This window comes from Stegodyphus dumicola, chromosome 6 (assembly GCF_044657685.1).
Source record: "Stegodyphus dumicola isolate Sdum_Otavi_A_Nest chromosome 6, ASM4465768v1".
In the NCBI taxonomy this organism is placed as follows: Eukaryota; Metazoa; Arthropoda; class Arachnida; order Araneae; family Eresidae; genus Stegodyphus; species Stegodyphus dumicola.
The window spans coordinates 147,891,965-147,904,493 of record NC_140773.1 but is presented as its reverse complement, the minus strand read 5'-3'; the positions used below and the strand labels follow the sequence as shown (position 1 = coordinate 147,904,493).

At 31.2% G+C, this 12,529-nt stretch overlaps 1 protein-coding gene across 2 annotated transcripts in view; it reads left to right on the top strand.

Annotated features, from left to right (window-relative positions):
- The window catches only part of LOC118200904 (myotubularin-related protein 9), a 72,661-nt gene that overhangs the window by 21,927 nt on the left and 38,205 nt on the right, over positions 1 to 12,529 (top strand). The window contains exons 5-7 of one of the 2 annotated variants that reach the window (XM_035372895.2): positions 5,586 to 5,714; positions 5,908 to 6,064; positions 10,241 to 10,345. In XM_035372895.2, the coding sequence (XP_035228786.1) occupies positions 5,586 to 5,714; positions 5,908 to 6,064; positions 10,241 to 10,345 (391 nt within the window). The remainder of the gene's footprint in view (positions 1 to 5,585; positions 5,715 to 5,907; positions 6,065 to 10,240; positions 10,346 to 12,529) is intronic. The other variant, XM_085818993.1, reaches the window with a different exon arrangement.

Below are 12,529 nucleotides of genomic sequence, written 5' to 3'. Positions count from 1 at the left end.
GTAATCTTTTATCCTTTACATACGCTTGAAAATAAGGATGAAACTGTTGACAATTTTTTTTTTATAACAGATAAAATAATAGTATAGTTTAGTGTATTTAATTATGGGAAAGCACTCAAGGGCTATCTCCCTAAGAGGAGAGATTCTTTTGTGGAGGACTTTCTGAGAGAAACCGGTTCATAGACACATTACACATGGGGCAAATTACGAAAATACCCATGCAGCCAGTCCATTTGCCGGAGTGCTCAGCGATTTTACCATTTGGCCACTAGCAGGCCAGTTATAGATTAGCAGTGAGAAAGAAATAAAGTAGGCATATATAAATGTAATAACTTGGAAGAAGCTTGTTGTAATAACTTGGCATGGTAGATGGATACCTAAACCAGAAACCTACAAACGCAACCAAATTCAGTTATTTCCTTTTTATTCACAGTTGGTATACATTTTTATTTAATCCAACAAAAATCCAATCAGTGCTAGAGTCCCTTGTTTTTTACATGTGATAAATTTAAAAAATACATTTCTTAAAGGCAGCAATAACTTTTCTAATATAATCTACAACAGCAAAATAATAACCATTTTCTAATATAATCTACAATAGTGCTATAAGCATAGTGGAAGAGAGCAAAGATCAATAAACAAAAAGAGAGAGTGAGATTGTGCAGCAGAGACTTTTTATTCTGAGGCATGATTACATTAAGCAGTTTGCATTTCAGATCACATCACAGGAATCTGAATATTAAGCAAATTAAATTTCCCATACATAAAAAGGATGATGGGTTAAGATTTCTTCACATTTCAGGAATAATTGCGCAATAGAGATCACATAGCGGATTACTTTTCAGAATTACAGGATTACAGGAAGTAAAGATTATATTAGAAAAGTTATTGATTCCCGGACCTCAAAACCACCAAAATTTTCTGGTAAGCTTTGCTTTACTCATGCGCATTTGATTTCACCCTATTTCACCCTCCGTGCATAATAAAACATCTAGAGAGTCCCAGTTCTTAATTTCACTTCGGCACTAAATAAAATACCTTGTTATTGAAATAACAATCATTTTAGCATAAATTTGTACGATCAGTAATTTGGCTTTGTTGCTGAGTATCTGCTTGGCATACATCTCAAACCGAAACATTCCACCACATAGATACATCGTTGATCTGATGCCAACCTGGTGAATCATTATTTATTATACTTTCCTTTCATCACACATGTATATCAAAACATAACAAATTGAGTAATGACTCATGTAACATTTTTTTTATGTTAGTAATTCAATAATAAATAAGTGTGGTAACCTTTTATGTTGACATTATGTTTGGCGATGATTACAGATTTAAGTTAAATGCACTAAAAATTATGACGGGGGAAATATTTACCAAAATTTCTTTCCATGTGCTAAAAATAGGTTTTATTGATGATACTTATAGACACAAAGATTACATTTAGGGCTATTTGAATTAAGAATAACTGGTTTGTTATTCACATAAACCCAGAACCAGCGCCAGGGCTCGTATGGCTGCATTGAGTTGCAGAATTTAGGACTTACAGAGACTGCATCAGGTGGTAAGATAGCTAGCGCTGGCCCTCAATAAGGCTTAAGTATATGGTGGTAATTTATTTATTCAGAACTCTGATAAGCCTTAAGAATGTGCAAGAAATAGACATAAATATAATAAATAACTAAACTAATACAATTCAGGCTTAATTGTCTCAGTGCATGATAGAAGAAAGATAAAACTTAACGGAACAACTTGTCCTTAGTCGCCAAGCTCATGATGCATAGCCAAATATGCATAGTGAAAGATAGCTAAATTTGATGGTGATAGCCGCTAATTTTAAAGGTTTTCGGATATTGCAAAACAAAGGTGAAATTTTCTGATTAACGGATTTTTTAAAGAAATTCGGAGAAGCGGTAATAAATGAAGATGATCTAAAAGAAGTTTCTCATTGTAATTACAATGCTTCTCGATCATCAATCAATTAATGAATGGCGAAATCGGTAGTATGGTTCTAAATCCGAAAAACACTGCTACCGATAGTGAAGAAAGTGACAGAGAAGTTACTGAAAATGAGAAAATTTCGATTGACAAGTTAGTCAGAATTCTCGAAATAGCAGTTACAGGAATTCAACAATGTAAGTAAACAAGAGATAATGTCCGTCTACAGAATTAAAGAGAAAGTATTAGCACAAAAAAAAAAAAAAAAAAAAAAAAAAAGCAACTTACATTGAAAGAGATGTTTAATAAGGTGAACAAATAAATGTTAAGTTTTTTTTTTTGTCAATTTTGGTACCCTTTAAATCATAAATACTTCCTTATTTTCATAAATCACAATTTCATATTTTTAATTTTATGATTTCTACATGCCATCTTACTAGATTTAAATTGATGATCTAATATCCATAAATATCACAAATCCGGAATTACCGAAGTCCTGAGGGGTCCGGATTCAAGTCCGGGGATCGAGTTGGCCACTCCATGCGCATAATTGTTTCCTGTTGAAGCTAATCATATACGATGCGAGCCCTTTGCGGTCTTGCATTTTCGTCCTGTAACGGGAAAGCATCACCTATTGCCCTGGCATATGGGCGCACATAAGCATCAAGGATGTCACCTCTATAAACATGAGCATTCACGGTTCCCCTTGGAAAAACATAGAGGTCTGTGCATCCGTCCAAAGATATGCCACCCCAAACACTGACACTGCCTCTTCCATATGCATCTCTTTCATGGATGTTTGACGGATGATAACTGGTTCTAGGTTCTCTTCATATCAAATAACGCCTACTATCGCTTTCTAGACTAAACCTGGATTCATCCGTAAAGAGAATAATAGCCTTCCATTGCTCAGGCGTCCAGTGGACATGTTGTCGTACCCACTGCAAACGGTCCCTGCTATGGCGTGACTTGAGTGGCACGCAAATAGTTTTTCGCATCGCATACAGACCACCTTCGTGAAACCTTCTACACACAGTTGACGTTGACACCAACCTTCCGGTGGCTGCAGCAAGGGAGGATCTAAGAAGAGTCAGAGTAGCGGTTCTATTCCTGAGTGCACATAATGTCAAATATCTGTCATCGGCGCTCGTCGTAGCAGTTGGCCGTCCTTGGCTGAACCTCCTAGGTGCCGAATCTGTGATTTGAAATTGCCTCCAAAATCTATGAACGACAGAGCTCCCATTTAGCCATCTGGTCACTTCTGTTTGACTTTGTCCTGTCTCTAGTCTTCCAATGGCTTTCTATTGTAGTTCTGCAGGCAAATGATGCCTGGGGATCATTGTTACGAATCGGCTATCTCAGATTTCTGATGTCACTATCACAGTGAAATATGTGGGCTTGCTCTCAAACATGGACTTTTATGCTCCTCGCAGATGACATATTCCGAGTGCAGCGCCACTAATTTGCATATTGGAGTTTTACTCAGCTACTCTTACTTGGCAACATATTCAAATTTTACACAGTTTGGCTTATTTTTTAGGGAGTTATCGCTATTTTTGTGATTTTTCCTTAATTTATGATAACCAGTGTGTGTAGAACATGAAATAGTGAGGGTCTGAAATACAGTAAAATCTTGCGAAATGCTGAATTCCAGATAGTCGAGTGTATATAAAAAAAAAAAAAAAAAAAAAAAAAAAACAGAATTTACATTAGAAAATCCATATGAATAGGAAATTTTCCTTTGTAAAATTATAAAAACTGTCATCTTATTTGTTTTCAACTTGAATATCAAAACTTAAGATTTAAAAAAAAAGCATTTTAGTCTTATAAAAGGCAATTTCATATCTCGATGAGCCATAAGCCTCATCCAATTATGAAATTCCACTGAACATGAAATTTTGGTGGAGATGTCACCATCATTCTGGCAGAAGTTTAAATATTGTTCTTTATTTGTTTAAGTAATAGAGAGATAGAAATTATGGATATAGCATATAAAAAACTTAAATCATGTATCATGATTTTTCATGTTATATTGCCATTGTTTATCCATTTTCAAAGTTGTGTATTGTTGTATTGCCTGGATCCTATAACTCTGAAAATATTTCATTTCATGCAGTCTCGTTTACGAATCATTTTTTTTTTTTTTTCAGTTGCAAGAAAGAAAGGGAACTTGTATCATTCTTTACAAATGTTAAACCAGTTTATCAAGAGTTAATTGAATTCACATTCAACCAAAGTGAACTTCTGATGATCATGTTGTAACCCTTTTGTTGGTGCTAAATCACACTGTTTGGCAACAATAATGTACATACTAAAAGTACTATAATAGCCATATTAATGGCTCTATAATAGCCATTAAAATATCTTTTTTTATTGAACCTTTCAAAAGAAAATTTTTTTCTGAAATTGTAAAATATTCCTCTTGGTTGATTACTGGATAATCAGGCTTTTACTGTACTTGTTTTTTGGTAATATTTAATTATGCTACAACATGCTGCTTTTAAATACATTCCAAAATCATCAGGAAGAAACCTTGAGCATATGCAGAAAAGCATTTTACCTACTGTTCATGTTTTCGAGAACTCTAGGAAGTCATCAGTGTATTTCTGAACATTGAGGTTTTTATTTGTCATCACTCAGAATTCTGAGTATTTGTCTTAAAAAAAAAAAAAAAAAAAAAAAAATTCATGGATGTTACTAGATAACTTAATAACAGTTATCTAGTTTGGTCTGTATTAATGTCCAGAATGAATCTGTAAAGAATGTTTGGCTTATATCATATGACTAATACAGACTTTGAATGGTTTTCTATTCAGTAAATGTCATCATTTGCCTGATTTAGTTGTTTATTCTTCTGTCATAAAGTGAGAAATACTCAAATTACTGACTTTCTAAATGTAGTTTCTACAAGACCTTTTATTACCCTAGCCAAATACAATGCTTCTGGTAATAGTTCGGTAGAGTTTTCATTGAGTGTGAATGGATGTCCTGCATCTATGTCTTTGTTAATCATAAATATCATTCTTAGATACACTGAATCTTTAAGATGTAGAATCATGCTTAGAAATTTCATGGCATATCTCTTCAGCATATGAATGGAAGGCATAAGCAGAATCATATTCAACCATCAGGCCCCATCTGACTGTTTGTGGTTTGCTTTCAGATAGCCAGTAGCACTTCATTTCAGTTCATTTGGAGAAGAAAAAATATCTTGAAATAATTCCCAGAAAATAGTTATTTTGAATTTTTTTCATATTGATTCAACAATACTTCTCTATTTGCATAGATTTTAAATGAAATTGAATTGATTTTGAGGGTGATCAGACATAAGTCAAATTTTTCAGGAAGGAAAAAACCAATGTTGCCAAATCAAGCTTGCCTTTTTGCCTAATTTAAAGTTTACATTGCCCTATTTCCCTTCCAATTAGAGTACTGTATTAGTTATAAGATCAAATTTGGTAAATATTTCATTGTTTTTAATCAGTTTCTTTTCAGTTTTTCCCCACTTTTTGGAAACCAGTGAATCTTATGAAATTGATAAATGTTTTCCTTCTTTTTTTTTTTTTTTTTTCTTTTTTAGTCTTATTATATTTTTTCATATGTAATCTGTTTTATCATAAATTTTTTTTTATTTATTTAAGGTTTGCCCAACTTATCCACAACTTGTAATTGTTCCTAAAAGTATTGATGATGAAACTTTAAAGATAGTAGCTGGTTTTCGTCAGTTTGGAAGGTTTCCTGTGCTCAGTTATTACCACAAAGAAAATAAGGTAGTTCGTTTCAGAATTATGTATTAAAAATTATCTATAGAATTACTTATTATATTTAATTTAAAAATAAATAATACTTTAATTAATTTAACTTTAATAATGTAAATTTGCTCTTTATGTGTTAAGATATTTTTGTTTAACTCTTTTCTTAAAATATTTCATGTGTAACAAAATTTTTGTTATTAATTCTTAGGCTGCTTTATTGCGAAGTAGTCAACCAATGGTTGGTGCTAACAATAGACGTTGTAAAGAAGATGAGCGATTATTGAATGTTGTTTTGGGATCAGGAAAGAAAGGATATATTATTGACACTCGATCACAGAATATTGCTCTTTTGGCTAGAACAAAAGGTAAGCATGGACCTTTCGTAGTTACATTCTTAAAAAAATAAAATATAAAAGTATGTGCTGTAGAACTTAATAATAGCTATTGCGGTTAAAGGTGTAATTGAATATACAGATAGTAATGCATAACATTTGTAAGTTTGTTATGATGTTTTCTTCGAAATAATATGAAAAAAAGATAATTATAAACTTAGCCATATATTAAAATTTCCTGTTTACTTCTGTTTACTTTTCAGTCATGAACTGGACATGATTGCTGCAAAATAATAATTTCATTATCAAACATTGTATATCTATGTCATGGGTTTTTTCTTTCATCAGACCAAATTATGATGAAAAAAATTCAACATTTTTATCTGTCCACTACTGGGAACTTGGGCATCATGTAGGTCTGGGAGTTAATGAAATTTTAAAAGGTATCAATGATAGTCAAGAGAATGATAGCCAAATATCCATTTGCAATTGAATTAAAATCATTGTTTGCAACATTTTATAGACATAATAACCATTTTCACCATTTTATAGATAATTTAATATTATGAGAAAATTTTTCCTTGAAGCTGACATTTCTATGGTGACACAAGTAATAAAATTGGAAAAATATATATTCTATTTGGCTAATATATTTTCGTAGTTTGACACCACATAAAATAAAGTTTAAAGAAGAGCTATTTAACTTTTTGAAGCTAGAACAAGCATCTTCAATATTCATTCTAGAATTGACTTCCTTTCATTGACACTGAATCAAAACAAATTCCATTACTTTGATAATTTAATGTGATTGACCATTGTTGAAATGGATTGTATTTCCTCAGATGTATTGTTATATATGAGCCACTTGTAAAATTTAAAAGATTTTAATTTTCTCTTCCAAGACGCTGAAAATTTGAATATGTTAGCATGTTTTATAGAACTGCTGAACTAGAATATATCTGGTTTTGTTATTATGATACAAAAAGAGCTGATTGCACTGAAGGAAGGTATTCGAGCACAAGTCATATTTAGAACACTGGGTATGTCAAGTTCAGAATTTAAGTTATCCCAAAGAAATAATATTCCAAAATAAGAGTTATTCTTGATCCAACATTATTGGCTTTTCTGTCTTCTTACTTAGTGGAAGCAGGCTTTAATCATGTCAGTAATTTAGTACAATGTACCTGAAAACTTGTTTATATTTGTATAATTAAAAATGACAATAATACAAAAAGTAATGAAACATAAACCTAATAAATGATTTTTCAAAATTTTTGTTTATAATCTTAGTTATTTTATGTTATTTATGCACAGTTATTTATAATATGATTGTGTTGTATACTATAAAGGAAAATATGAATGAAGTCAATGAAGAAAAGTTTTTAAACGTGGAATTACATTCCCCCATAGTGGTCTGATGGAAAAAAAATTAAGATAATATTTGAGGTTTGTTTGAATGCTTATATCTTCGAAACTGCAAATGTTACAATCAATCTAAATACATCATTAGATAAATGAAAGAACACATTAACACACACTCTAAAGAATTTTTTATTTTTTATTGGACGAATGGTGTATGCATAGTAACGCATCAAAAATCACAAAATTTTGGTGATGTCAAAGCTGACTGCACATGCATGGCCATGTCTGAATAGCAAGGTCATCTGGTAGAAAGTCAGTGTGTTTGGGTGTTGTATTTTATGTGAGGTGAAAGGCATTTGATCTACTGAAACATCATTTTAATCTCAATATGGTGCCAAGTAACCATCCATGTACACTTGACAATTCATTTATAGATTTAACATTTACTAGGAATATAACTGCAGATATCTTAAATTATGTATCTTATTTCTCATATTATTGACTAGTTGTACACAGGGTCATTTTAAATGAATAAATGTAATAAATAAAAAATAAAATATATGTGTGTAAAATCTTTTGTTGGTTTTATTGGTTCTATAACATCCTCACACTATTAAACATCACATGATCTTTAAATTAAAAGAGAGAGCCTGCCGTCATTTTTTTTTTCCTTTGAAGTTATCAGTGGGTTGGGTATCCCTGATCTAGATGTTGATGATGATTTCATTGCTGATTTAAGTACTATGTAAATCATTCTCCTATTTTAATAATATAAATTTCTCAAAGATAAATATTATACTACATAGCAGTGTTATTTATTTATTGCAGTTTAATATCCACAAAACTTTGTTGATCGTGATTGCAGCATTTACAAATAACAGCTGTTAGAAATGTAATTTGTCTTCATTCAAACAAATTTCTTACTGTAAGTGTACACTTATAAGTACTTCAAATTTCTGAGACCTTTAAAGAAAATAGCAAATACTAAATCTATCACGAATGTTAACAAGAGTCACTTGATGCTTTGGTCTGGACATGCCTGCAGTGGTGAAGTCGACATAATATAATATTGGCAAGTTGTTGCCATTTGGTTCCAACCTTGAGTATAGTAGATAAGAAACAAGTATTGGATTTTCTCAAGAGTCATGTTTAAATACTAACAAAAAATTAACACACAGTATTCAATTATAGATAGGAAACAAGTATTGGATTTTCTCAGGAGTCATATTTAAATAATAAAAAATTAACACATAGTATTCAATTATTTGTTATAGTACAACTTTTATATTTTCTGCTTCATTTTCTCCTCATTTTTCATCTGATGACATAGTTATTTTACACATAAAATATACACACTTCATAAAGGTACAAACTGAAATAGCTTGAATTTATTACGGCTTCAGATTCTTTTGTATTTTCTTATCTTACCTGCTTAATTTGTCATTGCTATAAACAGAATTCATACTTAGTTGTCAGGTCATTATTCTAGATTTAATCCATCTTGCCTATCTGCTTTGTTTGATTTGATGAAGAAGAGGTATGACAGAAGAAGAAATGGGAAAAAGTCTCTTATATAATTTACAGTAATAGCTTTAGCTTCTGATATTCTTGGAATAAATGCTCTGTTCTAAAACTTTCGTTGTTATGAAGTAAAACTTTATTTTTCTGTCTGTTTGAAATTTAAAGTAGTTTCACATGTGCAAGTTATTCAGCGTGCCTTTTTTCATATTTAAGAGGTATGTTCCGGGTAACAATCTATATCCACAGTGAATACACACAATACTGACAAAAGAGTGAACATTCACATAAAAATTCACAAACTGAATGTAATTTGTACGCTTAATTCTTTCCTAGGTATAAAAGGGCTATTCTTTAGGTAAGGTTAATTTGTAAATAGTGTTTGAAATTCCACATGTGCATGAAAAGGATCCTGACATTCTTTGAGCATAATCAGATGAGCTCATGGGGCAAGTTTAGTGCGAATTAAAATGTTTAAGAAAATTAAATGGCCACTGACAGTTAAAATATTCTAAGTCATCAGTTTAACAACAAGAAAGCTGAGAGCTGTGCATATTCATCTCCAAGTGTGTGACGTGTATGGTCAAAATGCAGTGGGTGACAGAAAAATATGAAAATGGGCAGCACTGTTCAAGGAACATTGAGAAAAATGTCTATGATAAATCACATTCTAGTCATGTATCCGCAAACACGGACAACTTGATGTAGGCAGTCAATATTCAAATTCATGCAAGCAGGAGACCTAAGCAAACGGCTTGGAGAAACAAAAATCATTAATGGAGATGTCAAAACACTCATCAGTAACTGATGAGGTTATTGAACCCTCTGAGCATTGTGACCGGGTTTATCCGGTCATCAGAAGTTTTGCTACTTGGTATATATTAGCTTACAATTTAAGACATTTTGCTTTCCTACTTTCTTTTATAATGTAAATATCATCTTAATGAATGTAAGTTTATGAAAATGCAGACTAAAATAAGTAATTATACAAACTGAAATAATAAATGCTGTTTAAATACTGGTCTTCATGGCGGATCTAAAATCCTGTGCCACTCAGAGGCTTAAAGAAATGTTATGGAATAATCAAGAAAGCATAATATTTGGGAAACTTACAATAGATAGAAGGCACATTTTTTCAAAAACCATGTACAGTTCTAAAAAGGATTCATTCTATTGTTTTTTTTTTTCATTTTTAAAAAAGCAATTATTTAGAGCTGAAAGTTGTATGATATAATAGTTGCTATTATAGTATATCTTAGCAGTTTGCAATAGTAAAGTATGTAGTTTTTGAAATATTTTTTTTTTTTTCTTTTCTCGTCACATTAATAGGTGGTGGTTTTGAACCTGATGTATATTATCCATTGTGGAAGCGCATGCATAAGCCTATTGACAGATATTTCAATCTTCTAGAATCATTAACAAAATTAATTGAAGGTGAGTGCATTATAAAATAATGCAATTTTTAAAACATTTTATATGCCTTTCCTGTTCTTAAATTGTTGAACACTTTAAGTTGTAATTAATTGTGCGTTGTTTATTATATAAAGTTATATTTTAAGAGAATTTTTTTTATTTACTAAGATAAGAGTAGAAGTGGAAAATCATAATTAATTAAGTTATTTTCAGCCTGATTGTAAAAATATAAAATAATTTTAAATAGGTTTTACCACATCTAAATATGCATAAAATATTCGTGACCAGATGTTACTCAATGTGAGGGCATAGTTATGTATGGATGAGCTTACAAATGATGACCATCTGTTGAGACCATGTCTGTTTTGCAGTGAAAGTGATACAAATAAAAGATTTTCAAAGAAGGATCTATTTTCTCAATTTACATGCAATTTTTTTTTCTACACAATTTCTTTCATGGTGTAAACATTTATCATAATGGAAAATGAGCCCTCCGCTTAAAACTTTTGTTTTGATGATAATAACCAGTTACTGATGAGTGTTTTGACATCTCCATTAATGATTTTTGTTTCTCCAAGCCGTTTGCTTAGGTCTCCTGCTTGCATGAATTTGAATATTGACTGCCTACATCAAGTTGTCCATGTTTGCGGATACATGACTAGAATGTGATTTATCATATTCTAGTCATGTATTCTAGTCATTTTTCTCAATGTTCCTTGAACAGTGCTGCCCATTTTCATATTTTTCTGTCACCCACTGCATTTTGACCATACACGTCACACACTTGGCGATGAATATGCACAGCTCTCAGCTTTCTTGTTGTTAAACTGATGACTTAGAATATTTTAACTGTCAGTGGCCATTTAATTTTCTTAAACATTTTAATTCGCACTAAACTTGCCCCATGAGCTCATCTGATTATGCTCAAAGAATGTCAGGATCCTTTTCATGCACATGTGGAATTTCAAACACTATTTACAAATTAACCTTACCTAAAGAATAGCCCTTTTATACCTAGGAAAGAATTAAGCGTACAAATTACATTCAGTTTGTGAATTTTTATGTGAATGTTCACTCTTTTGTCAGTATTGGCTCTTGTATGACCTATTAATTACTTTTAGTCTAGAAAATCGGATTCCAGTTGCCACAAGGACTCTGTGTTTGGGAGAACTACCTTTCATAAAAGATTCTTTTTATACATTACATATAAAGTTACATATAAAGAAGATTAAAATCAATCTGCAAGAAAAATGCTATTGATATTCATTAATTTTATTTGACTTTTAATTATCTCTGTGTTTCAAGGACTTATTCATATGATATTACTATTGTTGCAGAATCCTATTATAAGTATATAATGAATTTAAAATTACTTTTTACTATTTTTTTTTTTTTTTTTTTTTTGTCTTTCCTTTTGGGGGAGACAGGGGAAAAAGGATGGAATCTTTCAAATGCCACTCTAGTATATGAAGTCCCTTCATTGCTAGCAGAAGTTAAACTACATGAGACTAACTTCTCACCCCCTCGAAACAAACTGTAATCCTGACTACTAAAAACTATTTTTGTTTATTTTTATTATACGATGCATATCTGCATCATTTATTATGATTCACAACTGTTAGATTTGTTTTTATAATTAGCAGTATCAATTTTGAAAATGTAACATAAATAGATGTCTATAGATATCTCTTGTTATAATGCGTATATGTAATAGAGACTTCTGCATCTTGTTCATAAGCTCAAACTTTCCTCTCTTTTATGGAGCACTGAAATATGACCATTGTTCTTCTTCTGTACTGATCATAAACTAACCTGAAGGTGACTAAAATTAAGACTCACATGAATCTAGTAGTCTCAGTAGGCAGCCAGAAGGTCAGCTCAGTAACATTTTCTGGATCCTTTATATTGATCTTCGGAAATTTACATTGAAATTATTATGCCAGAGACAACAAAACTTATGAATTAAACTCTCTTGTTTCTGAGTCTATTTTCTGAGTTTAAGCCTCTTTTCTAAAATGTTTGCTTTAGCATTCCAGTGATAATAAGAACCATAACAGAGATGAAAATACCTTTTCTTTTTTTTTTTTTTTTTTTTTTCACATAAGGATCACTTTTTAAAATTTTTGGCGGAATTCTCACCATGATAGTAGGTCAATTACAATTTGTCAGTCTTCATGATTTCTGTTTCCTATTTTTATCTATTCA